General features: G+C 27.0%; 1 protein-coding gene across 1 annotated transcript in view; it reads left to right on the top strand.

The window, feature by feature from the left end:
• LOC136983637 (uncharacterized) overlaps positions 1–25,845 on the top strand; it is an 82,704-nt gene that overhangs the window by 16,250 nt on the left and 40,609 nt on the right. Inside the window, exons 3-6 of the mRNA XM_067280436.1 lie at positions 747–893; positions 969–1,153; positions 6,797–6,900; positions 10,839–11,329. Coding sequence (XP_067136537.1) covers positions 747–893; positions 969–1,153; positions 6,797–6,900; positions 10,839–11,329 — 927 coding nt within the window. The remainder of the gene's footprint in view (positions 1–746; positions 894–968; positions 1,154–6,796; positions 6,901–10,838; positions 11,330–25,845) is intronic.

A 25,845-nucleotide genomic window follows, 5' to 3' on the forward strand; every position in this document is an offset into this window, starting at 1 on the left:
GTAGCCTGATGTGTAGCCTGTATTTGTTTGGCTTTTTACAAATATATCGAGTTTAGAAATGTTTGTATATGTATCATTCTACGGTTCATTGGAACTGCTAAGCTCTCACTTTATCACGGTGGTGACTAGCAAGAGAGTTGTCATAATTACTACTAGCGACTGACTACCTGAATGATATTATTGGTGATTTCTTCAAGATATAGTTATAAATTATTGTATATAATGATATATTTTAACACTAAATCCGGAACCTGTTACCAGTGTAAATCATGTGAAAAAAACCTTTCTTCGCAACTCGATATATTTTAAGATAATTTCTTTAAGAAATTCCTACATTTTGATACTTGATGACTTATGATATAGAATTAATTTCAATATTGTATGTGTTAAGTGTTAATAAATTTTCAACATAAACTAGTTTTGAAATTTCATCATTATCCATTTTTCATAAAACAATAAAAATTAGGTTTTCATTAAGAATTCTGTCAATTTAAACACGTTTGGGATCTTATTTTCAGAATCTAGAAAATTAAAGAATGAACATAAGTAGTTGTAAATAAATTTAAGAACAATAAGAATTAAATCATTAAAGAGTATTAAAATAGAACTTTATATTTAATATATAAAACTGTGTGAAAATTAATTTTTGTTTTTAATATGAATTTAATTTCATGATTTAATAAACTTTTCATTCATAATTTATTTTAAACAGTCAAAGTGTAAATTTATTACTTCAATGATTTTAGATCTGCCCTGTGGGTTCAAGTAGAGGTTGGTCACTTGTCAATAATCATTGTAGTTTGAGATGCTGGCAAAGATCATTTCCTTTCCAATTTTTTGGATCTCAAATTAATGTTTATGCCAGTTCAACAAGATTAAACGTTCCGACAGTGGTAAGAAGCATTTTTTTATTTTAATTCTCTCTTTTTGTTAACATTCTTTAATAAATGATGAATTTAAACATCTAGTGTGTATTGAACGTTATTGCTGATGTAACAACTTGGCCAGAATGGGATCCGGCTATTCATCATCATCCGTTACAGGCTGAAATTTCAGATGATGTCGACTTACATGGAGATTGCTATATGCAGTGTGACCAGCTTGTGGCCATGACTGTTAGCAACAATCCTAAACCTGGAATATTAATGCATAGGTATGTATATATTCAATTTATTTAGTGAAATTTTTAATTATTATTCAGATATATGTGTTATAAATAAATCTAATTATATAACAGCAGATAAAATTTTTTTTTAAATTAAGACTTTAAAAAAATTACATAAAGTTGGAATGGGGTTTAAAAAAAAGATTAAAATGTTTAACTAAAGTTAGCAAATAAATTTACATTGTAAGCTGGTATACAGAAAAAGTTTTGTAGCAAAACAGGATTAATTTTAGTACTATTACAGGGTTTAAAGTAAATCTTAATTTATAAATACAATAACTAATTATATGTTGAAAAATATTTTAAGATGTTCAGTAACAAATAATTAGATTGGTGCAAAAGGTTTGTTGTTTATATACAAGACTCCTTTAAACAAAACTTTTGCTTTCCAGTCAGTAGTGTTGTGTCTCTGTATGAAGCATAATGCAGGTAATTGACAGCAAAATAAGATTATTATTTTCATTCAATATCATTTATTCATTGAACAGAGGTAAAATGACATTTATTGCCAGTAAAAAATTCATTGTCTTTTGTGTAAGAGGTCAAACTTGGCATCAGTTTATTAGCGTGGAAGTATGCAGATTATGAGCATATTATTCTAAGATGGTTTTGTAAAGTTTTGCTCATATTATTGAAACAAATTTGATTCTGCAGCCCAATAATGATCATGACAACTATATAATGAAGAATTCAGGAAACTCTTTTGTTTGCATTGATCAATTTCCCATACTACTGTTTAAAATATGTGTAGTCCAGCAGAAATGGTTGAAAAACACATCCATTTTCATCAACAGAGAAGACATTCTTCTCCTACATGCTCAACTGTGCAGCATATAAAAAATGCATTATAAACTTCAGAAGCTTAAATTTGAAACACTTCCAATCCATCATAGTCTCTTGATTCTCCCCTCATAGGTTATCATTTATTCAATCATTTTGATTAATTTTTGCAGCAAAAGATATTTTTCAGCCAAATGGCTATTGAAAATGTTATCAGTTTTTGAGTTCTATGAGTGTGAAAGTTTTTTAATAGGGATTAAAATACTTTTATTTTAAATGTGAATAAGTTTGAAGTCAATAGTGAATATTTTGAGTAATAAAAATTACTTTGAAATTGTGTAATTTCATTTTCAACATTGTTTGATAAGTATAATAAACCTTCTGCAATAACTAAATCATGTATGTAATATTAAATCTTGTTTTAATTTTATTAAAATAAAATCATGTTTTTATAGAATCAAAGTACAGCAGAATTTGCTTATTGTAATCACTTTTGGGACTCATCTATACTGATGATGATGATCTGATAAAATGAAGTAGAGTAAGCAAATGGAAATTCTGGTTTTATTGACTATTAATAAGACATGCTAAAACAAAAGATGAATCATTAATCTGGAAGTTATACATCTAATTATAATTAATTAATTAAAGTATAATTGAAGTAAAATATACCAACAACTTAAAAATTACTGTAGAGCAAGTAAATGAAATAGTTAAAATGATTGCATATTATCAGTATCACCCAGTTTGATACCAATGAAACATAATATGAAACAGCTTAAAAATGCATTTACCTGAAGACAATAACTATAACTGAATATTTAACTTTAAGTGTAAGCTGCTCTTTATTATAAATATTTCTGGATATAAGTATTTATAAAAAAAACCAGCTTACACTTAAAGGTAAATATTAAAATCTTGAATCCACTGTGTAGTTAAGCTATAACTGAAGTTCTGCTTAGAATAAGTGAACTTTTATAAGTATAAAAGGTTACATATTTAAGCTTAGTTTTCAGATGTCAACAGTTATTTAATGTTATCAAAATTAGCAATCTCTCATTACAATATGCAAATTCTATTGTTTTATATCAACCATTTCAGACATGTATTCAAGAACTTTTTAATTTTAGTATTCTCAACATTATATTTGTTATATTATTAAGATTTATAATAATAGATACTCAAATATTAAAATTTTATAAGATTATTTAATTTTAAATGCATATAATTATTAATAATAAAAACTCTTACTGTTTAATTTTGGAATTTTTTTTTTTTTTTTAATTATCTGAGTAGCAGTTTTACTAAATAGAAAATATGAAACTTGTACATGCAGCTTCTAATCTCATTTAACAGTTATTATTATCATAAAATCAATAAATAATAATAGGGGAAAAAAGTGATCACGTGACATAGGTGTCGCGCATATCGATACGGTTGTAAACAAGCTGTTCCGTTCGAAGGATAGCTTACTTTATAATAATGGAAGAACGAAAATATTTTTTAGGAAGGTTAACAACGGTACAATTAAAGGAAGAATTAAAAAAGTACAATGCCAAGTTAGCTGGTAGAAAAGCCGATTTAATAGAAAGGTAAGTTAAAATAATCTACATCTACATTTTTATCGTTAATTATTACATTTATAATTTCAAGTCATTATAACTATTACATGATAAAGTAACTTACCAGTAGATGAAAGTTTTAAGAATAAGATTTCACAAAATGCACATTTTTCGTCGATAAAAACATTTAAAGATCAGTAAAGTTGTCATTGATTCCTTTCACATTTGTCTAACCAATACATAAGGTCAAAACTTTAATTAAAATAAATTTTTTTTCCTTTGGAATATGGTCATGTACTGAGCCTGATATATTATAACCAATTTATACCAGTATCTGAAATGTTAACTGTACCAATAGGTTATCACTGTAATTTAGAACAATCAATACAAACAAAACTACTTTCTATGAAGTTCTAAGACAATATAAGAGATATATATCTTAATCTTTTACCAAGAGAAAACAATATTTGGAGTATTTAAAATAAATATAATCAAAATGTCTTTTTTATTGGTCACAAGTCATCTTGTTTCAATAATTTAATGCAATAAGACTAATTTCTTCACCAATAAACTTTTTGTACAAGTGAATTTTTGCCCATTTTCTTTTACTAAATCTGGCATACACTATATATATGCCATATTTAGGTGCTTGTCAATACTGTTCAGTTACCTTATACTGTTTATTTTTATATTATATGTAATATATTAAGGTAAGAATATAATATATAATAATAATTTTTGCCTTTCCTGTCAATGAGACAGAAAAAACTAAATAAAATATTGGTGATCATATCTTAACTAGTTATTAAACTTGTTTACAATAATTTTCAGGTTACTGGCATGAGAGGAATCAGGAAACTCATAATTTTTCTATATCCTGTGATAGCTCTCCTGAACTCAAACTTCCTGATTCATCTGAATATAAGGATCTCTCTCCAAGTTTACAAATACCAGTTTTGACTATAGAGACAATTGATGCCTACATGGAGATGTCAGATCAAAGAATGCCACTGTCTGCTGTGCAGATGTATTTTAATGAATTCTTATTAATAATAAGAGGAACAAAAGAGAAACATTTTTTTATATTTTAAAGGTAATGTAAAATCTGAATTAACCAAGGGGAACAGATTTACACAGATTTAGTAATTACAGATGATGGGGTTATAGAAAATGTAATATGTGAATGTACAGCAGGTAAAGGGCCTAAAGCATATTGCAAACATGTATATGTAACACTATTGGCAATAGAAGAATATGGAAGAACAGGCACATATAAGTGTCACAAAACATGCACACAGGTTCTGCAAACATTCCATCAGCCTACCTGCCAACATAAAGGTTCCCCAGTTAAGGCTAGTGAGCTTCCATTTCATTTATTTAAGAAGAGAGGAATGAAAAGAAAATTATTGGAAGACATAAAATTTGACCCCAGACCATCTGGCAGTACAATCCCTGATTATACAAACTTTGTTATTAATTTGGCAATGAACATGCAAAGTGGTTGTGCAATACCGATATTGCAATTAAGGCAACCAGCAAACATGAGGGCTTTAGAATCAGATCATGATTATTGCAAAAGCACAATGTCTGAAATGTTTTTTAAGTGCTTTACATGTAACTGAAGCAAGTAGGGAGTACATAAAACATTTGGAAAAAGAGACCAGATTACAATGAAAAAGTGCAGTTTGGAAGAAGGAACATTTGTTGCATTTGACATCTTCAAACTTTGGAAAAGTTTGTAAATTAAAATCAACAGACAGAGTAAAATTGTGTGGCTCATTACTGTCAAGTAGGCCAATAAAAAGTAAGGCAATTTCTCACGGCTTAAGGTATGAAAAAGAAGCAATTGAAACATATTCTTTTGTAAATACTCCTGTGAAAGAATGTGGCATGTTTCTTCATTCAAAATACCCATTCTTAGCTGCAAGTCCAGATGGGCTAGTGGATGATGATAAAATATTAGAAGTTAAATGTCCTTACTCCAGTTTTAAACTTCCTGTGAATGTGCTAAAGATACCATATTTGGAATGTACTGATGACAAAATTACTTTAAAACGGAATCATGATTATTTTCATCAAATCCAAGGACAATTAGCAGTGACAAATAGACAAGTTGCTCATCTGTTTATTTACACAAAAAGTGACTTCAAAGTTTGTATCATTCCAAGAGATAATAAATTCATTGCAGACATGATTGAAACACTAATTATGTTTTTCCATGAGCATATTAAGCCAGTTCTTTTTTTAAAAAAAATGTTTTATAAACATTAAGTTTATAGAATAATTGAGCTAATTGTTATTTTACAATTTGAGTTTATGTAAAATTTTTCTAGATGGTGTATAGTGTAAATTTTTTTAAATAATAAAAAGAGATTTTGTTTTAAAGATTAAAATTCTTTTATTAGCTTACAAGTATTTATTCAACTATAGTACAAATTTTAAAACCACTATATTACTTTGAATTGAAGTTCCACAATGAAGACCTTACTGTGTATGATAGTATACATTCTTAATCTTAGAATTTATAAACAGACAAAAATTTAAAAATACTATAGATGGAAAACTTAAATTAGGCTAGGGTCTAGAATGGAAAAAAAAATTATATACGGTATTAATAGAGAGCTAGACTAACAGTGAAACAAATTAAGAATCTCTGCCAACAATGCATGGTCTAAAATTGCATAACATAAAACACATAAATATAATTTCACTGCCAAGTTTGGTTACTGCCGGATGCATGTGTTGCCTTAAAATTTTATATGTACAGTACGAGCCATTCCTATAATACGTTCAATATGTATTCTTTTACTAGATATTTTTCTGTCTCGAGATGACAAACTGCTGCTCAGCTGTGCTTTTCCTCTCATAAAAGTGGGTATATTTACCACAACATCTTTAGTAATTAGTTATTCCTGAATGTTAAAACCTCTATCAGCCATTACCCAGTCTTAAAATAATTATTGGATTTTCGTTTAAAGAATTAACAAATCGTACTTTAGAACCGACAACGTATCGCTTAGTCTGTTTACAACCTCGTCGATACTAGCGCCGCGTGCGGAGTAGATTTCACTTTTTTCCCCTATTGCATCAGCATTCTGAAGCCATTTGAAACCTGAGTATCTCAGGGTTCAGATGGCTTTAGAATTCTGGTGCTCAATGGCTTAGTATTCTTTATTGTAAGTTACTGACATAATTGATAATCACATTTCAGAAACTGTTCAAACTGTTTATATCAATTTGGGACAAGTAAAAATTGAATATTTTTTGCTAATTTTTATATTTTGACTAGATTTGGAAATTTAGAAGAAAACGGTGTTGGATGGATACTTCTGTGGCATTTGAGTCATCTTAACTGGTGCTTTTTCCTTGCTCAACCTCTAGAAACTGCTGGAGGTAATTTGTTATTTATTAAGCTTTTGATTATTATTTATGTTAAGTAGCTTGTGAAAAGAGATTAAATACATATAGGCAATAAAGACCAAATTATTTTAGTAATGAAATGATGATGGATTAACTTTCAGGCTAGAACTTGGCTAATTAATATAATAAATATTTTATAATTTAGATTAAAGGTAGCCATTGTAGCCACATTTAAGCCACTATTTTGTATCAAATTTAAAAAGTAAATTAATATAGAAAGTAATAATTTAAACTATTCTGGAAGAAAATATTGATATGGAGTTGTTTGGCTTATTAATAATAGATTGGGTTTTAAGAGGTTAGTCCCACTCCATATCTAAACAAAAGCCCTCAATTTCTTACCATGCAGACATGTCAATTATTTTACCTGGATTCTGTCTAATCTTGACTTTCAGGCTGGTTTAAGAGAGAAATACTCTTATGGTATCTTATAAGAACTTGCCAACTAGTTCTAGTTTAAAGTTAATCTGGTATTTTCATTTGGTTATAAGAAAAAGATTAACTAAATATGTTGAAAATAAATTATCAAAGTATTTTATGATTGAAACTTCTTTTTGTACTGATCATAAACACAATCACATTGTCATATAAAGACAAAATTCCAGTGATTATCACAAGAAATAAATACTTGAAAGAGTTTCACTGACATCTTGCTAAGTACGGGGACAGTGGAACTCTCTATGGACCTACTCCAATGTGATTTGGAAGAGATAAAGTAATGTGTAACACAAAGAATCTTCCTTCATAATTTGTTTTGTCTCTTGACTAGATTGTTGCTCCCAGATTATTTGGGTTTCCAAAGACCTACAATATCAATTGGACTATTTATTCTGTGGTGGAGAAACCTCTTTTGTCTGTATTCCTGATGGAAGAAAGACTGGCTACAGTTATTAAGGCTCATTTGATCAAGAACCTTATGTTGTATCATGTGGTACAGAAAATAAAGATTTGGACCCATTGCAGTGTATAAGATGTTTACAGTGATGAATTACAAGAATTTATTTTCAACACTCAAGTGAGGGGAATATATGCTTAAACATTAAGATTGAAATATTTCACCTTGGGTAGCAGGTGGGACAAAAGTATTTCAAGGTTTGTTCACAGAATAATTTATTTCACGTTTTTTGCATTTAACAGGAAAATTTATTCCAGTCAAGAGAAATGACCATTTTAGGTCTCCAATTGCAGGGGATTTTGCAGAGATCTATTTGACATTTATTGAGACCAGGGTAGTGTAAGAGTATAGCAAATACATTTTGGCTATGTTCAGACATATGGACGACATGCTACTCATATGAAATGAGACAGAAATGTATAGAGTTTACCAACAAGAATAAAGTAAGAGTAAAGTTAGAGATTGAACAAGTACACAGATACTATCTATTGGATATATATATACAGTACATTTGGGCAACAACAAGATAAATATGACCTTATACAGGAAACCAACTTTGGTACCTTCCTATATACATTGGCTCTCACAGGACTCATTCAACTACAAAATGAGTGTTTTGGTCATTACTATAATCTGTGCAGCAAAAGACTAGATATGAGTCAGTCTCAGTAGGAGTCTATATGTCAGATGAAATGGGTGGAAGAGACATGGGAGTTGACACAGATCACAGTAATAAAATTTGTAAAAAAAATAAAACAAAATTACTTATGGTAAAGAAAGTATAAAAACATTTTAAAAATGTAAAAAATAAAGCTGCTGAATGAGATAAGATCCATGTGTCAGCTTTCACATGTCTCCTTCCATCTGTTTCATCTGACATAGACCTTTCTGGCTTGGGCTGACTCATGTCTAACCTTTTGAATGGACTCCAGTAGGGCATATAAATATTCCTCCACTAAAGAGAACTTGGAAAGAGAACTCAGATACATCCTAGAAGTTTCCCATACATTCCAGTACTCTGATAAGTTTTTCCATAATGTCAATGTTTCTAGAAGGAACTTATGCAATTCTCAAATACTTCAACAAAACCTCAGAAAGGAATATAAGAAGGTAACAATGATTACAAGGTTTGAAAAATAGTGCAGAAGCATTTTAAGAAGAGGCTTATCAGTATCAGACCACTTTGATGTATAATCTAGTGAAGAATGAGAAACAGCACTTTTTTTCAGTTTTCTGACAGCATTCCAGAAGAACAAAATAGCCATGTTAATAGTTTCCAGTGGCTAGAAGTGAGTCTTAGAACCTTGCTTGCTATATAAGTAGTACATGTTTCCTGAAGGCAGGAATATAGGAACATCAGAAAGAGCAAGATAATGACAATTGACAGAATACACTTTCTCAAATAAATAAGCTGCACTTAAATGTCACGAGGTCACAATTATACTTAATGAGAAGGAGAACATTCCAGTAAGGAGTAACTGAGAAGTTGATAATTACCATCACCCCCTACCAATTTTGAATATTTGAGCTCAAGGGTTGATACTGGGCTTAAGAAAAATGGATTAAGACAATCAGCAGAGATATTTTTAGCAATGCCCAGAATGTTCCTGTGAATGGACTAAACATTACTAGTCTTTGAAGTTGCAGTGGTTAATGAAAAACATTGAAATTTGTAGTTTTCAAATGTAAGATGTGAGGGACATATTTTGTAAAGACTAGGACTGAGACTGTTTGAAAAAATTTCTTCAAATTTCTATCAACACTGATGGTTCCAATGTTAGAAAGGTGAAATTTGAAAAGAATGGCATTTGTATTTGATTTAGAACATTAATTCAGTCTTGTAAATTTGTTTAGATACTGATGATGGGACATTAGTCTCAAAAAACTTTATCTAATAATAACTTTTAAAAACATTAATAAAATGTTGACCCCTTTAATGAAATAATGTGTTTGTGTTGGATGCTAAATAAATTCTAATGTAATGAACACATTTTTTATTCAAATGAATGCATATTCTAATTAAATAAATGCATGCATAAATAAAAATGCTGTTGCCATTACAGAAGACATATTAAAACTTTTAAGTATAATCAGCTACTTCATGTTTTATAAAATGTTTTTTTTCTATTTGTTTAATGGTTACTCCTGAACAATAACATATATTAAATTTTGCATAACTGTGTAATTTTGAATTTATATTTTCTGCTCAAATTTTGATTTTAAAATTCATTATTTTGCTGAAAATTTCAAATTTTAATAATTATGAAATTTAGCAAAATATTAAACATAAGTACACAACAACCTCGGCATTTTAATAGTTACAAAGTTTTCATTTATGCTTGATTATTACAATACGTGATTTGATACGTGGACATAGATAATGAAAAATATAGCACTTGAAGATTACATCTATATAGTAAAATACATACAGAGCAGAGAAATAAGTGAATTGTGGTAGCTATGTGTGTTTTTTTTTACATGAATTAAATATTTAAAATCCTTCAGAATTGAAATTCTAAACTTTAAAAACTGTCAAAATTTTTTTTTGCAGTATCAAAAAATATATTTTAAAAATTGATGTTTGTGTGTGTATTCTTGATTTTTATCTAGTAATGTAAAAGTTATCGTATTGTTGTGAAAACTGATACAAATAGTTTCAAATCTGATTCAGAGTGTCTGATTTGCATTGTTAATTTTATCAGTTGCTTCAATTTTATCTTTTATGCTGACTAGCCCTATTGAATATTAGACCATCCAAATCTGCAACGTATATTTATATATTATGAGTTTGCACTTTGAAAAACTTTAACCTAGTCCAGTCATTTTAAATTATGAAAATTTTGATACATATAATAAAATCAATAATTTTTTAAAATTATATATAATATAAATATATTGTGTGTGTATATACTGAAAGTCTATACTTTTTTTATTATATTAATCCATAAAGTATATATAATTTAATATCCTGTGCCAAAATATTTGATATTTAATAATTTTATTTTATTTTTGTTAGGTATAGAATCAAATCATTGTCTTTTAACTATGATCTCAGGGAAAAATCCATACTCAACGGCAAAAGAAGACATGGCTTTACAGTTAGCCACAAAATTAAGGAATCTAAAAGATGCAATATCAAGAAGTCGTTTACAGATCCGTCCATTTGTTTTAGTGTCATCTTTATCAAACCTGAGTAATCCGCATCTACCCACAATACAGTCTGCTCTAAGTGATCTCTCGGACAAACCTTGTGTCTTGCTAAGATCAAGCAAAAATTCGCTGAAGCCAAGAATACAGTCAGACATAAAACAGAGCAATGTTTTATCAGTCGTACCATTTTCAACTACTAAGCCCATTACGCTCTTGAATCTCAAAGGGTTTGTGTTGGTTTCAAAGAAACCTAGCTTTAAAATGGAGGATAAGGAAAATGAACAATTGGAGAAAGCAAAAATTAGAAAAAGACAGAAAAGTCTACTCAGAAGCATTTGTCAAGAAGTTGAGAGTAAAGTATGAAAGAAATGTCTATTGCTTAATGGATTTTAATTATAATTAACATCAGTATTTTTGTGAAATATGAAAAAATTACAAACTAATAGAAGCAAATCGAGAATTTAAAACTAATAATAAAGTTTAGACTAAACTTACAAATTAATATTTCATTTAATGAGAAGTGTGATATTTTAAATATTTTTACTACTTTAAATTATAATTGCTTAAATGGTAATAATGAACAGTTTTTATTTATATATTAATGATAGCATGTCAAAATCAAAATTTTATTTTACATAATTCTGTATTACTTAAAACCATAGTTGATGTCAGAAATGAATTTTTTGTTAGATTAGATTACATTTTACTCAAGATAAAAGTCAGCTTCCCAACATATTGTAGGTTACCAGTAAGGTAAAACTGAAATGATATATCACTTTGCCACAGGATACTATATACTCTAGCACAACACAATTTTCAATGAAATGTCACCTGTAATATATTTCTATATATGTATATATAATCATACAAAAAGGGATGTAGGCAACAGGACCACTTACATCATATTCTCTGTTAAATAAGTTAAGCAAACAAATTTTAGTTTAAAATATTTGTGGTGGCCTGCTAGAGTTAAAATAAGATGGCACACAGTAATTTGTTAGGGATATTGTTCTACTCTGATCTCTACCACAGAGTGGTAAACATTTTATAATTATAATTCGAACCATAGTTTTTTAAAAATTTTGAAGCATAAAAAGTTGACTTGCGCCATAATTTACAACACTTAAAATTTCGATTGATATTAACAGCATAGTTTTGTTATATTGTAATGGCATATAAAAATAATTTTACACAATGAAGTTAAAATAATTATAAAAAATAGAATAGAAATAGATAAATCAAATTACTTCCATAATTTTGAAATAAACATGAATGACAAATGCGTAAGTTACCAGTGGATTAATTAGGATTTCACTGACTGTCTAATTTCAAGTTTTCCAGTAGAAACAGGACTGTTACATGGTACAGTACAAATTTGTAGATTCAGTTAGATAAATTTATCACATGACACTCAACACTACTAGTACTACTATTGTAATTTGAGACTAAGTATTATGAAATCATCCAATCATATAAATTAATGTACTGATTTTTATTAATTTTAAAAATGAAACTAACTTTTAATGCAGCTTATTATTACATATTGCCAAGTTTTTCTAAATTATTATTATTATTATTATTACTATTATTATTATTATTTTGTTGTAAAATTGCTATATTGTATATTTTTGTTTATTTATTTTATCATATTTGTATATAATATATATATATATACACAATTATACATTATTTAAATAATAATTATATTTAAACATTTATGTAAATATTATTTAAAAATAAGTCAAAATGCTAGAGATTTGGTTTATTTTAATTATAATAAGATCTGTTTATTTGCTTAATCATAACTACTAATATTAGTGTTAACCAAATTTTCATTCAATATATTAAGACAGGTGACTTCAATAAATTATACTTTATAAAGTTACAAGAAAAATTATTTCTATTAAATTTTTAAACATGATTATTTTAAAATATTTTGAATTTATTTTAAATATATATAAAAGATTGGCTTCTGATATATTATTTGCTAAGTGAATTGATATGGTCATCTCTTCTTAGTACTGCATTTACTAATTTATAATATGTGATATTGTAAATTAGTAAACAATTGTCACTAACTAAATTGAATTTTTTCTTTATACATTCGGTATTAATAGACGATTGAAGTATGCCTTCAGTTGATTCGATTATTAGATTCACAGATTCACTTAAAAACATAATTTTTCACCAAAATTAAATACAAATCTTAATAAACTTATCTGTATTTTTTATTTTATTATAGGAAACAATTAAAAATTAATGTTTGAAGTGATATTACTTTGAAAGAATAGTTTTAAAAATGCAAAAAGAACTTACAAGGTAGAATGGAGAATAGAAAAATTTCATAATAATTAATGGAAATAATTCATATTAGTTCTTATTTTTAAATATAATTTTTATATTCTGTAAGTTTGTAACATCAGTTTTAATTAGTGGCATTAATATTAAATAAAGTTTGATTTCCAGTTTACTTCTATATTTTTAATGTTTTAATTTGAAGAAAAAAAGTTTTTCCTCACATCAATTAGCATACTTATATCTGCTAAAATGTAAATATAAATAGCCATAAACATGATTTTGAGATTTATAGATTGCACCTAATGCCTACCTCTAGGCCAAATTACTCGACGTTTAATTAGTAATTAGTAGCAATAATGTAGGCCGATGTAATCTTGCAATTGTTTGGTGTTAACATAAAATGTTAGAATTACTTGTGTTTGTATTAATATAACATTTTGTAAGTAATTTAAGTTTTTTGTTTTCAAAAATCATTTATTCAAATTTTTTTATTTGACAATAATTTTGAGTTTTTTTTATAAAAAAAAACAAAATTATTCAAGAATCTTAAACATAAAGGCAGTTTTTTCTAAAACTTAAATTAACAAAATGTGTTAAATATAATCATATGTAACAGTTAAATGTTTTTCTGGATTCATTTTCCCATCTTTAAGATTTACAACAGGAAAAGAATCAAAAGTTTTAATTTAGTAAGAATTCAAATTTGGAGAATGCTTTCATGTTTCTATAGTAGCAGAAATAAAGAACAAAAATGTTATCAAAATTTTTATTTAAAGCAACTTATATAAATAACAAATAAACTGAAAATAGATTAGAATTTTAAAAATTATTTTAATGGTGGTTTTATTTTTATCAGCATGTAAACATACACTTAAACATAACCCACTGTTAATAATAACAAAATGCGTTTGTTCTTAGGTAATGATTTTCAGATTCTTTTTCTGTTTTAAGTTTTAATAGATGAATGAATTATATAAATTTTTAGCTAGCTTTATTACTTTGTTTAGTGTATGTTTGATCATTTAAGCAATTTTTAGCTAGTTTAGATTGAATTTTTAATCATTCAAATTAGAGATATAAACACCCATAAACCAGATTATTAGATTAAAGCAAAATGATTGACAGACTATATCGGGCTATATTGATACTACCAGTAGCATTAATATAGCTTGATCTAGTCTGTCAATCGTTCGGCCTCAAATTATGAATTTGAATGAATCCACTGCTGCCTATTTTCATATACATTAATATAACATATACAACAGTTTACAGCTTTTATTAGGATCTTATTTAATCAAATCTAAATGCAAGAAAGTTAGGAAATATGAACAAATTTGTGGAAATAAATATTATGATGAATAGCTAGTCAAAAGGATTCAAGATTTTTTTTTTGTAAAGTATTAATATTTAGAGATTTTATGTAATCTTCTTGAGTAGCGAATTTTACTTAATTTTAAATTAAAGAAGTGGTATTTTCTCTTTCAAGTGCCAGATTTAGAATCGATTTGTCCCCAGGCAATACCAATCAATATCACACCTTCCTTAGACAACACTTTATTAGAAACAATTTTTTTTGGCTTAGTTTATATGTGAAGTTATATAAACAATATTTAATATAAAATATAACTCAAAATTAGAATAGAAATAATCAACAGAAAAACTGCATTAGGTGTTATATAATGCAGGAATGGCATAACTTTAATTATATGCTTGTATATAATTTTGGGTGTAACCTTGTTGTGGAAGGTTGGTGATGAAAGATCTCCAGGTGGTCAACAAGGTCTCGCTTTCTTTATTGTTAATGCAATCCACTTCAATATTTGTCTTACGTAATATGTAAAGGTGTGATATTGATTAATGTTAAGATTAGTTTCAGCTTTGAATGACTTGTTCCCTGGGCAATATTTTGATGCATCTAAATAATTATATAGGGCCTAAATATATATTGCCAAAACTTAACTTTTGCTATTTTATTCATAGTGTTTTCTTTTTTGCTTCCCTTTTTTTGTGGTTCTTCACCTAGGCAAATTGCCTATGATGCTAACTAGATAACATAAATATAGCTAATTCAGGACATCATGTACATAAACTTTTTTCTCATTAGAGTAATAATTAAAGTGTTTTTGTTTTTATTCAACTGTTCTTATAATTTAAGTTAAAAAACAAATAAAGTCAACACTTTGAATAGATTAAATTTAAATAAATTTTCATGGAATAGTCATTCATTCAATGTCAAAGTTTAGAATATAAATATAACAAATACTGTAAAAACAATAATAAAGAATATCTATTTCTTCATACTCTTACTATAATTTTCTTTATACTAGTTCTCCGGTAAATATAAATTGTATGATGTATGTATTCATTTAGCAACACTATGAAAATCTGACAATATTGTAGGAGTATAGTATAACTTGCAAGTTGTGAAATTGATACGCTCTAAATTATATAAACTTTTATCTTAATTTTTCCAAAAAAATAATCTTATTCTATAAATTATCGAAACTTCTATATGTAACTTTCATTTTGTGTATAGTTAAAATTCTTTTTTATACAAATAACTCAAACCTGTAACTAGAATTGCAAGAGATTCTAGTTGGGCTGCAATTTTAAAAATTACAAACCTATAAATTCCCACCTGCATCTGTGTGTTTGTTTGTCTGACCATCCTTAGTCTTGAGAATGGAGTTAGATAGATGAAAATTGACACCAGATATGGTAAGGTTAGAGGCAGGAGGTCCCGATTAACTATATAAGAACTTCTAGTTTGGACCGGCAATCGTGTTGTTTTAGTTCAAAAGTTTTCTCCCAAATGCAGTCAGATAGATGACTGGCATGACTTTATTGTTAACAGGAGAAGTATGATGTACAGGGGTAAGACACTATTAAAATTTTGAGCATTGTGATGATGTCACAATAAATAACTGTTTATACTATATTTGAGTTGTTTTTGCTTCCAAGATAATCAGGAAAATTTTATTACTTTTTCAAATATAGTTTAAATCATGCAATTTCAATGTAAATCAATATGTTAAATTATAAATTTTTAAAGTTATTAAAATAAATTTTACTAGATGTAAATCATATATTAAATTATCATCAAAAACAAACAAAAATAGAAAAAACTTGATATTTGTGCATATTAATATGTTAATTTTGTACATTGCTGCATTTTTATTGGTTCTACATGGATACAACTCATTTTAAGATTTTCATCACTGCTTTTAATAATTTTTATTATTTATTTGAGCATATTTAAAAAATTGAATATTTTATTGGAATAACTTACATTTTATTTCGTAATTTTATCAATATTTTTAAAAATTTGTTTCAAAAATTTCTGTTTCAATCAATATTATAGCTGTAAAATTTCATTTTGGAATAGTAAATTTCTTAAAGAACAATTGATTTGTTGATTTAATATTTCTTTTGTCTAATAAAAGAATTTTATACTGGTTTGTTAGTTTGTACAATGTAAAAAAAAAAAAAAAAATTGTTTAAATTCTTTTCACTTAAAGGTCAATTATAAATTCAGAGTAACAATATAAAATAGATGATAGATATAATTTGAATAGAATTACTAAAATTTAAAATCCCTTCTTATGCATCTGATCTTTGATCAAAGTTCTTGTTTTTGTTTTTTTTTAGTCCAAAAAAGATATCAGATCTGACTCCTGCTTGCCAATTACACTACTTAGACTTCCATTGCATCTTCACTTTTGGACCAGATAACTTTCTATCTATATATTTAATCAGCCAAATTATTTGAATAATGAATCTGGTGTTATCATTTGATTAATTTACGATTTGGGTTAATTTACTTTATGTATTTTAAGATTTACTGAGAAAGAAAATATAACACTTAGATGCAGTTGATAAAACCAAGTGATCCTAAATATTTGTAGTCATCATATTCACTAATTTATTTGGTATTATTGAATTAAATTAGAATTGCAGAAGGGTGAAATTTGTCTAGAATAAAGTAAACAAAGAGCTTTTAATCCAAGTAATTATAATTAAATGCAACTAAAAAATTTATTAAATTATAATAATGGTATTTAATGGATTAAAGGCTGTTATTCATTTGGAATGGGATGATTTATCTTCCAAGAACAGTTTCAACTTTTAAGAATAGATAGGCATTAAATACTGTTCCTTACAAGAGTGCTCACAGGGAAGTGTCATTAGGGTTATTTACTCCTGGTATTTGCTTTATATTTTATTTTCCAAATAACAAATTCATAAAACAAGGTATTTTGAAGGAGTAAATTTATTTTAATAGTTGTTACACTATTCACAGTGTGTATGCAACAGTATGGACCCTTTAATTCTCCTTAAAGTACCATTCAGGAGTTGTACTGTTTGAAATGTGCCACATTATTTTATAGTTGAAATTTTTATTTATTTATTTGTACCGTACATGTTTATTGTTCATGCTGTTTATTTGCACAAAGAAAGATTATATAAGCAAGAGCAAGCTTGTTTATGGAACATGATTTTAGTGAATCAAATCATTGTTGATTGCACTAAACTGTTTTGTCCCATACAAGGCACTTGTATCAGCATACCTCAAATTACTAATTTGAGATATGCTGGTGCAGATGTCTTGTATGTGTTTAAATTAATATATACCAGGTTTGGAAAGTTATTGATTGTTTTGTCCCCATGAAACAAAATCCTGTGGATATTCTTGGTTCTTTATAATCCATTTTTTAAATGTTAAGGATGTTAATACAAGCTATTTTTAAAATAAGATACTTTTTCTAACTTTGTTATAAATGTTTATTAGCAATTATTAATTTAAAGTAAAAAATATTTCAGATTTCTATATAATAATTTACTATTACTATAAAATAAATTTCAGTTTGAAATTATTTAATATAAATTTATTGTTTAGAAAGATACTGATTATCATAGTTTTATGATCATTTTATAAAATTTATTGTAAACGTTTAAGTTCACTGTAAATGAAAGTAATATTAAGATTATTCATCTTACAAGACATATTTATTATCTTTCTTTTATACACACAATAGTTAGAAAGTTATAATAGTCATTTCATTACAATTGCAGAAATTGCTTTAATGTCGTTAGAATTACTTCTCCCAAAACATAGTTAACATTGTTTTCAGAAAAACAGGCAATTTTAATGTCTTTTTTGCACTGTCATCTCAATGTGTATGATAATGCGCAATTGTTATCAATCTTAACCAGTGCTTTAAATGTTTTAATTGTTCTTTGCTCAGTTTAGTAATTTAAATTACTGGAATTTGGTATTTCAGTTATACACTGAGTGAAAAACTTTTTATTATTAAATTTCTAATAATAGTGATAAATAGATAGGGTAATTATTGTGCCATTAGTCTTTTCTTGTACAGGTAGTCACTACACAAACACTATATAGGACTTTACAACAGCAGACATATCACACTACAGAAAGCACCATACTAAACACATGTCAATCAGAAAATTTTTAAACACAGATATGTAAATGAATAGCATGTAAACAGATTGGCTTTTTCTGCAGCTATGTTCCTGATCTGGCATGGTGCTAGAATTCAGTATTAACAGAGTAGAATACATTGCACTATTATTATTATTATTATTATTATTATTATAATAATAAGAAATCTTCAAGTTAGACATTTTTGTTTCAATATATCCTTTTAATGTCAGTCAAAACTAGAATTTCAAGTAATTGTAGTCTTATTTATGGTACTTAATGTTATCAGTTAGTTGTCAGTCAATCAGGTTAGCTGTACTAAGCCATTGAAGACCGTTTAGAAAATTCATTACTTTTTCTTATATATTGTAAAATATAACAATCTACAACAGCATTCTTCATATTTTTTACATGAAAATAAATGTTTAATTTTTGTTTGAATTTAAGTGGAAAATTCAGATTTTTTATAAAACTAAATAAGAAATCAACTAAAAAATGTTTTTAATTAGAAGATAAGACCACAAAAATTGTGGATTCCAAAAATTTTATTCTTGAGATATAATTAGAACAAGTTGTGAAGACTCCAAAATTTGTATTTGTCTTCTAGTTAAAAATATTTTTCAGTAAATTTTTATTGTGGTTTTTATTTTTACACACAAATTTATTTAATTTTAAAATCAATACCAAAAATATTCTATTAAATATATTTACATAGCTCCAAGTGTTGTCTGTTGAATTTCTCTCTCTCATTTACTCATTTTTATGTGTTCAAATTCTACTAATTGTTGTTTATTTAAAAATTTTAATTTTGCATTTACAGTACAGTGATGTTAATTTGAATTAATCAAGGTTTGTTAGTTGGTGTTTACTGGCACAAGAGCCATATAGGCTAAGCTGTGCCACCAAACTAATTTAGACCAGTAGTAATTTGGATTAATGGGAGTCACATATTGATAGAGGGAATGTTTATTATTATTATTATTTAATTCAATTCAAGTACTAAATAGACAATAGCATAAGATATTGTTAGATTTGAAGAAATTCAAAGGTACAATAAATGTTTTGATTAAAATATAACCAGTTTATGCAGCCTAAACAACTTAAAACAGGATATACTGTATCATATATAATTCAAATTTACATGTAAACCTCACATGTAGGGTTTAGAAAAAGTCCAATATTTTGATTAGGGAAATGACAGAGACTTTGCATTACTGCAATTATACTGTATATTTTAGATAAATTCTTAACACAGAAATTCAGAACAAGCATAAGCTTTTCTGAAAAAGGCATACTTATCTATCAAATATAATGTTGGTTAAAGTTTTCTTCTTTATAGACAAATAAGTGTTTCTATTTCTTTATTTTGTATAATAGTTGCATTTATGCGTGTTCTGTTTAGATAGCTGTAAAGAGTTTTCTGAATGGCATAGTATTTTCATCCACCTTTTTTCTGCTCTCTTGGCAATAGCAGATCCAGAAACATTTCTGCATCTCCTCTAAAGGAAATGATAGGTAATAAACGATTTTATAAGGTATAAGTTACCCAGCTTTATTCAGAAAAACCCTCAGAGGGGGGTGCAGCTGTGTCCTGTGCATTCCCTAAATCTGCTCATTTCTTTGAGATATTAAGATATTTGGGGAGGTAAGATGTTTTAGTAGGAATGATTATTTAATAAATATTTAGTGCTGTACTTGTGTTTCACCTCAACATATTCTTTATTGATAAACTTCCATTACATTAGATATTGTATTTATCTGTACAAAAACTTTATATTTTAGGAAAAAACATTAGAATTATATGATATTATAATAATAAATGTTAATTCAAGATATTTTTAAGTTATTATAAATTTACCAGTTTTCCAAATAGGTTGATATTCCAAATACATGCTTTACTTGTATGCAATGGGTTTTATATATTACATAAATTTCTTAACAGTTAAAGTGAAAATTATGACTAAAACTTTTCCTTTTTAAATTCAACTTATTATACTGAATATTTGTAATGTTTGTTTAATTTTCAAATTTTACCTTTTAAATAGTGATTCTTTGCAATCACTCTTCTAATGTTCAATTAAAAGTGTAATTAAGTAGGCAAAAACACTTTTATGTTTAATTAAAAATTCATATTTGTTCAATGTTGTGTATGCTCTGTTATGTCTTTCTATAACTAAAAGTTCTAGTACAGTTGTGGATATTATGTGTGGCAGATTTTTATGCCAGTTGTTTTAGTGGAATGTGTTGCTTTGCCAAATTTTCTATAAAATTTAGTTGATGTCTTTATAAGTGATGCATTAAGATTATACAAAGTGCTTAATATTTATACATTAAACATCTGTAACACAATAATTGTGTGTACAAATGTGCAAAAACATACAAAATTATTATAAGAATATATTTATACCAGAACAGATTATCAATCTTTTGATAGAATAGTTACATATGTGTGTGTGTATCATTAGCAATTTATTTGCTGTTATAATTTATAAAAATAAATTATGAAGAATGATATTTAAAATATTAATTAATTTCATAGCATGAGTGTATTTAAGGTAAACAACAAATTTAACAGCATATTCTTTTAATTGCACCTGCTATTTAGTAAATAAACATCGTTGCTTAAAAACATAAATACTCAGGTTGAAGAGTAATTTAAATATGGAATTACATTTAATAGATATTGAACTAAATATTAACATTAATGTGAATGTAATCAAATCACATTATGTATATATTTTTTAACTGCTGTTTTGTTTATAAGCTTTGATGACCATAAAAATTCTTGTGATGATCATACTGTAAATGTATAAAATGCACACACTGCATTAAGAGTTATCAAGTGAAGTAAAATTCAGTTTCATTGTGAAGAGTTCAAATAAATAACCATAAAACCAACCTCTCGCACAATCTCTGTGAAGGATAAATCAACACACTAAAAACCTTTTTTTATACTGGTCAATAGCCTGACGAAGACCAAGTTTTGATCAAAAACGTTAGTTTTTATTTAAAGCTGTTTGTACTGGGATGTAAAAAAGGTTTTTAGTGTGTTGAAATAACCATAAATACTCAAGTAAACGTATATAGAATTATAAATGTTCTGTATTATGAATTGCTTAATTAATTTTTTGAATATTTATGATTATTTATCTGAACACCAATAGTATTGATGTTTGCTTCATTGATAACAATGCTATAAAATTGTTAAACAAAAATAGTGTTTAATATGCAAATTTTTATAAACTTTATCAAGCATGTAGTAATTCCTGAAACTTATCAAGAGTGCAAACCTATAAAAATGCTCTTAAGAACATCCAAATGTTAAAACTCATATTCTAGTTAGCACTCGAGGCATTTCTGAAAATGAAATACTAGGCAACTTGAAGAACAGGTTATTATAACAGAACTTAGGTTAAAATATAAATAAGAATAGAATAAAATTTTTTTAATGCTTACTTTATTGATTGTAATTATGATTGAGATGAATGGTTTAGAGGCATATGCCATTGCATGTAAATAAATCATTCACCCAAATATTAAGTCCATTTCTTCAAACAATGTCTTCTTATACAATTTACTCTTGTTTGTAAAAAATCTGAGGTTGCAGTTACCAAAGCTTTATCTTATTGTATTATTTAGAATTAGTCTTATTTTGTATGTTGCCAAATTGAAAGAAGTACCTCACTTCAACATTTACCAGCTTCCAATAGATATAATACTTGTAATTCCATATCAGGAGAGATACTTTTCCTTTGCATTTTTGAGCCATTATCACTTGCATGCATTTTTTCTGACATATAAAGGGTAGAAACACTAAAAATATAAGAAAATATGCCCAAAAGTTAATTAGATAAAAGGACCTCAAATAAATTACTATGCATGAATGAACATATCAAATAAGTCATAATGTGCAGTTGCATAGAGTGCAATTGTAAAACTGCTTAGCAGGGTATGAATGTACAAGTGTACTGGTACATTTAAAAAAAGAAATGCATCTAATAGATGACCTCGACCACTGTTACTTTATGAATTCTTGAATTTAAAATATAACTAAAACATTTCCTACTAAAATACAATAGAATAGAGAATACTAGAAAATATGAGTTAAACATAATTTTTAAAATTTTGTTGTCTCATAGCTTGAAGCTAGTTGAACATTTTTGTCTTCAAAATTAGAATGAAAGTCAGACATTTTTCTTATATAAATGAAAGAAACACTCTCTCTCTTTCATGCTCCCTTTTTTTAAATATGTATTATTATACAAATAATAACAACTCAAAGCCTGATGAGTATATAATAAATCACCAAACATATTTCTGTATTATTATTTTTATTTATTTATTTATTTTTTTTTTTTGAAGGATTTTTATAATTCAGTGCATTTAAAGTAATTATTATTTTTCTAATATTGGGCTGCAATTTGAAAAATTGTAGACCTAAAAATTCTCACTGTTGTTCGTCTGTTCTTCCTTAATCTCAAGAATGGTTATATAAATGAAAACTGAGACCAGATATGAAAAGTTGAGGCAGAAAGCTCTGATTAACTATATACAAACTTCCAATCTAGACCAGATGTCATGTGATTTCAATTCAAAAATTTTTCCAGAACTGAGTTACATAGATGATTGGCATGACTGTTGTTATCAGAAAAAGCATGATGTACAGAGGCAAGATACTATTAATTTGTAATGCCAAAATATTTATAGATGCAAAAATATCTTGTGTGATTAGTATTTATACAGATTACTTAATCCAATGACCTTATACTCAATAACTTATGAATATGCTTTCTTAATATCTATGGTACCAATTTACTTCACAGGAAAATTTTTGAATCGGCGCACTCTTTCAATTTTTTTGTAATGTCAAATGCAGTTATTTTACTGATAAGCTTTATGATAATTTTTTATGAGTTTTTCCTTTGAAATTTTAATCTGTAATAGTTCTAGAGTGCAATTGCATTATTGATTAGCCAAACCATTATTTCTCAACTTTTGTTTATTATGCATCTTAAGACGTTATTAAATTTTGAAATAACTTACTTTCTAAATCAATAAATTTAATAATACTTACATGTATTCTTCTTATTGATGGTGTGCATAAATTAGCCTATGGAAAGTTGATAACAAAGAAAACTTCATTACACGTGTCGTAAATGTGCAGTGTTGTAAAACTACTATGTTGTAAATTTAAATGTTGTTGCCAGTTTTCAGCTGTTAAAATGAAAATTTAGTGATGTAATTAGTGAATCTTTCTAAAATACAATTGAAATGAATTAATGCTTTGATTTTTGCAAAATTAAAATATTAACATTAACAATACTTTGTTTTTCTTTATATTATACTTTATTATTTTTTTGACAGTGTCTAAAAAATTCTTTCAACACATTCGGTGCCGAATATGCCTTGGAGCATCCTAGACTGCCTTACCCAATATACTGAGGGTGCTCAGGTGCATCCTCAAAGTTTATGTTATCTCTTGGAGAAATTTTATTCTTTGTTTATAAGAAAGTTATCATACACTCCAAAGAATATATTTCATTCCTTGGTTTTTTATTAATATTCTGTGTATTAATTTTTTGTGCCATTGATACTCATAGGTGTCCAAGCACTACACCTTTTTTTCCAGAAAAAAGGTGATTGCAAAATTTCCTCTGATGCTTTTAATGTAAATATAATTAAACAAAAAAATAAAATATTTTCTAGCATATTGATAGGGAAATAGGTTTTTATACCTTCAATGAATGTATTAACATATTTTATAATTAATATTCACATTCAAATCTCTGACGGAAATTGAAAACAAATTAATGGATGCTTAGAAAATGTGGTGAAAAATTCAGAAAAGGTTTTACTTTTCTGGCTGTTATGTATTCATAAAAGGAAGTGATTAAGAAATGAAATTTGGTATAGTGGCTTATGTATAAGAGGCATTGATGCTATTAAATTTTGGTTGTTAAAGGTTAACAGGGCGAAGAAAGAGTGGGGTCATGTGTCATATGTCGAGACAGGTTGGACTTGAAGATTTTATTTGTTAGCATTTACTGTTTTTTATAAAACTTTTCTCTACCTTCAGAATTAAGCTTGTTGTCATTTTATAATTATTAATAATATAAAAAGTTTTTAATAATAAAATCTCATAATAGATGGCACCCCCACGGAATTCTATTTATTATGATTAATAATATGAGTTATTCAAAAAATAACTTTTATAACAGCCAGGAAAGTTATGCAACTCATTACTGGATTTTTTTTCTTAAGATTGATTAAATGATTAAGTCTTATTATGTAATTTTCATAATATTTTTATGCAAACAATAAAGTTTAGGAGTTTAATGAAATCTCATTGTGTTAGATTTGTTGGATGTAAATATAAATTTGTTGGATATTACTGTGGGTTCTCCCAAATGTAATGACGACAATGTTATAGTATCTATCTATTAAATCTTCTTGTTGTATTGTTTGTTTTCTCAATAAGAAAATTAGACATGAAAAATGTGTTATCATTGTTATTTGATTCTTATCAAGCAGGTCATTCAGTATTACATGCTAATAAGTAAATTCATTTTGCAATTATCTTTTTAGTGATTAATAAATGTACAATACTGTGTCAGCAATCAAAACCACTTGCAAATCTTAGTGTTAGTTGCGTTTTTTCAAATTTAGCAATGTTCTTCGAACATTCTGTCAGAAACGGCTTTTCCCAACAAAGATCTATGGCGTTGGCCAGAAATTATACTGTACATTCTTTGCTGGACTAACACCAAGGTTCGTAAGTGGTTTTTGATTGGTTCTGTCAGGTTCATCCCGGAAATACGCTTGTACGTTAGCAATACTGATGCAATTAAACATGAATTTATAACAAAACATGCCTGTTACTCTAAGAAAAACTGAATATGCATTTGAAAAATTATCTACTTGATAAGTATCAAGCAAGCTAATGAGAAATTTTTGGATCTGCAACTTTTTTTTTTCAATAAGGCTGTTTGAGCACTAACTAGATGATGATGATTTGATGATGGATGACGACAAATTACTTTTTAATTGGAAAAACAGTTTGAAACAAATCTAAAAGTTAAGTTAAATTGAAAGATAGAAATTAAAAGCTTTTTTCACATTCTAAATTAACAGC

This window comes from Centruroides vittatus, unplaced genomic scaffold, assembly GCF_030686945.1.
Source record: "Centruroides vittatus isolate TY-2023 unplaced genomic scaffold, ASM3068694v2 contig_884, whole genome shotgun sequence".
NCBI lineage: Eukaryota > Metazoa > Arthropoda > Arachnida > Scorpiones > Buthidae > Centruroides > Centruroides vittatus.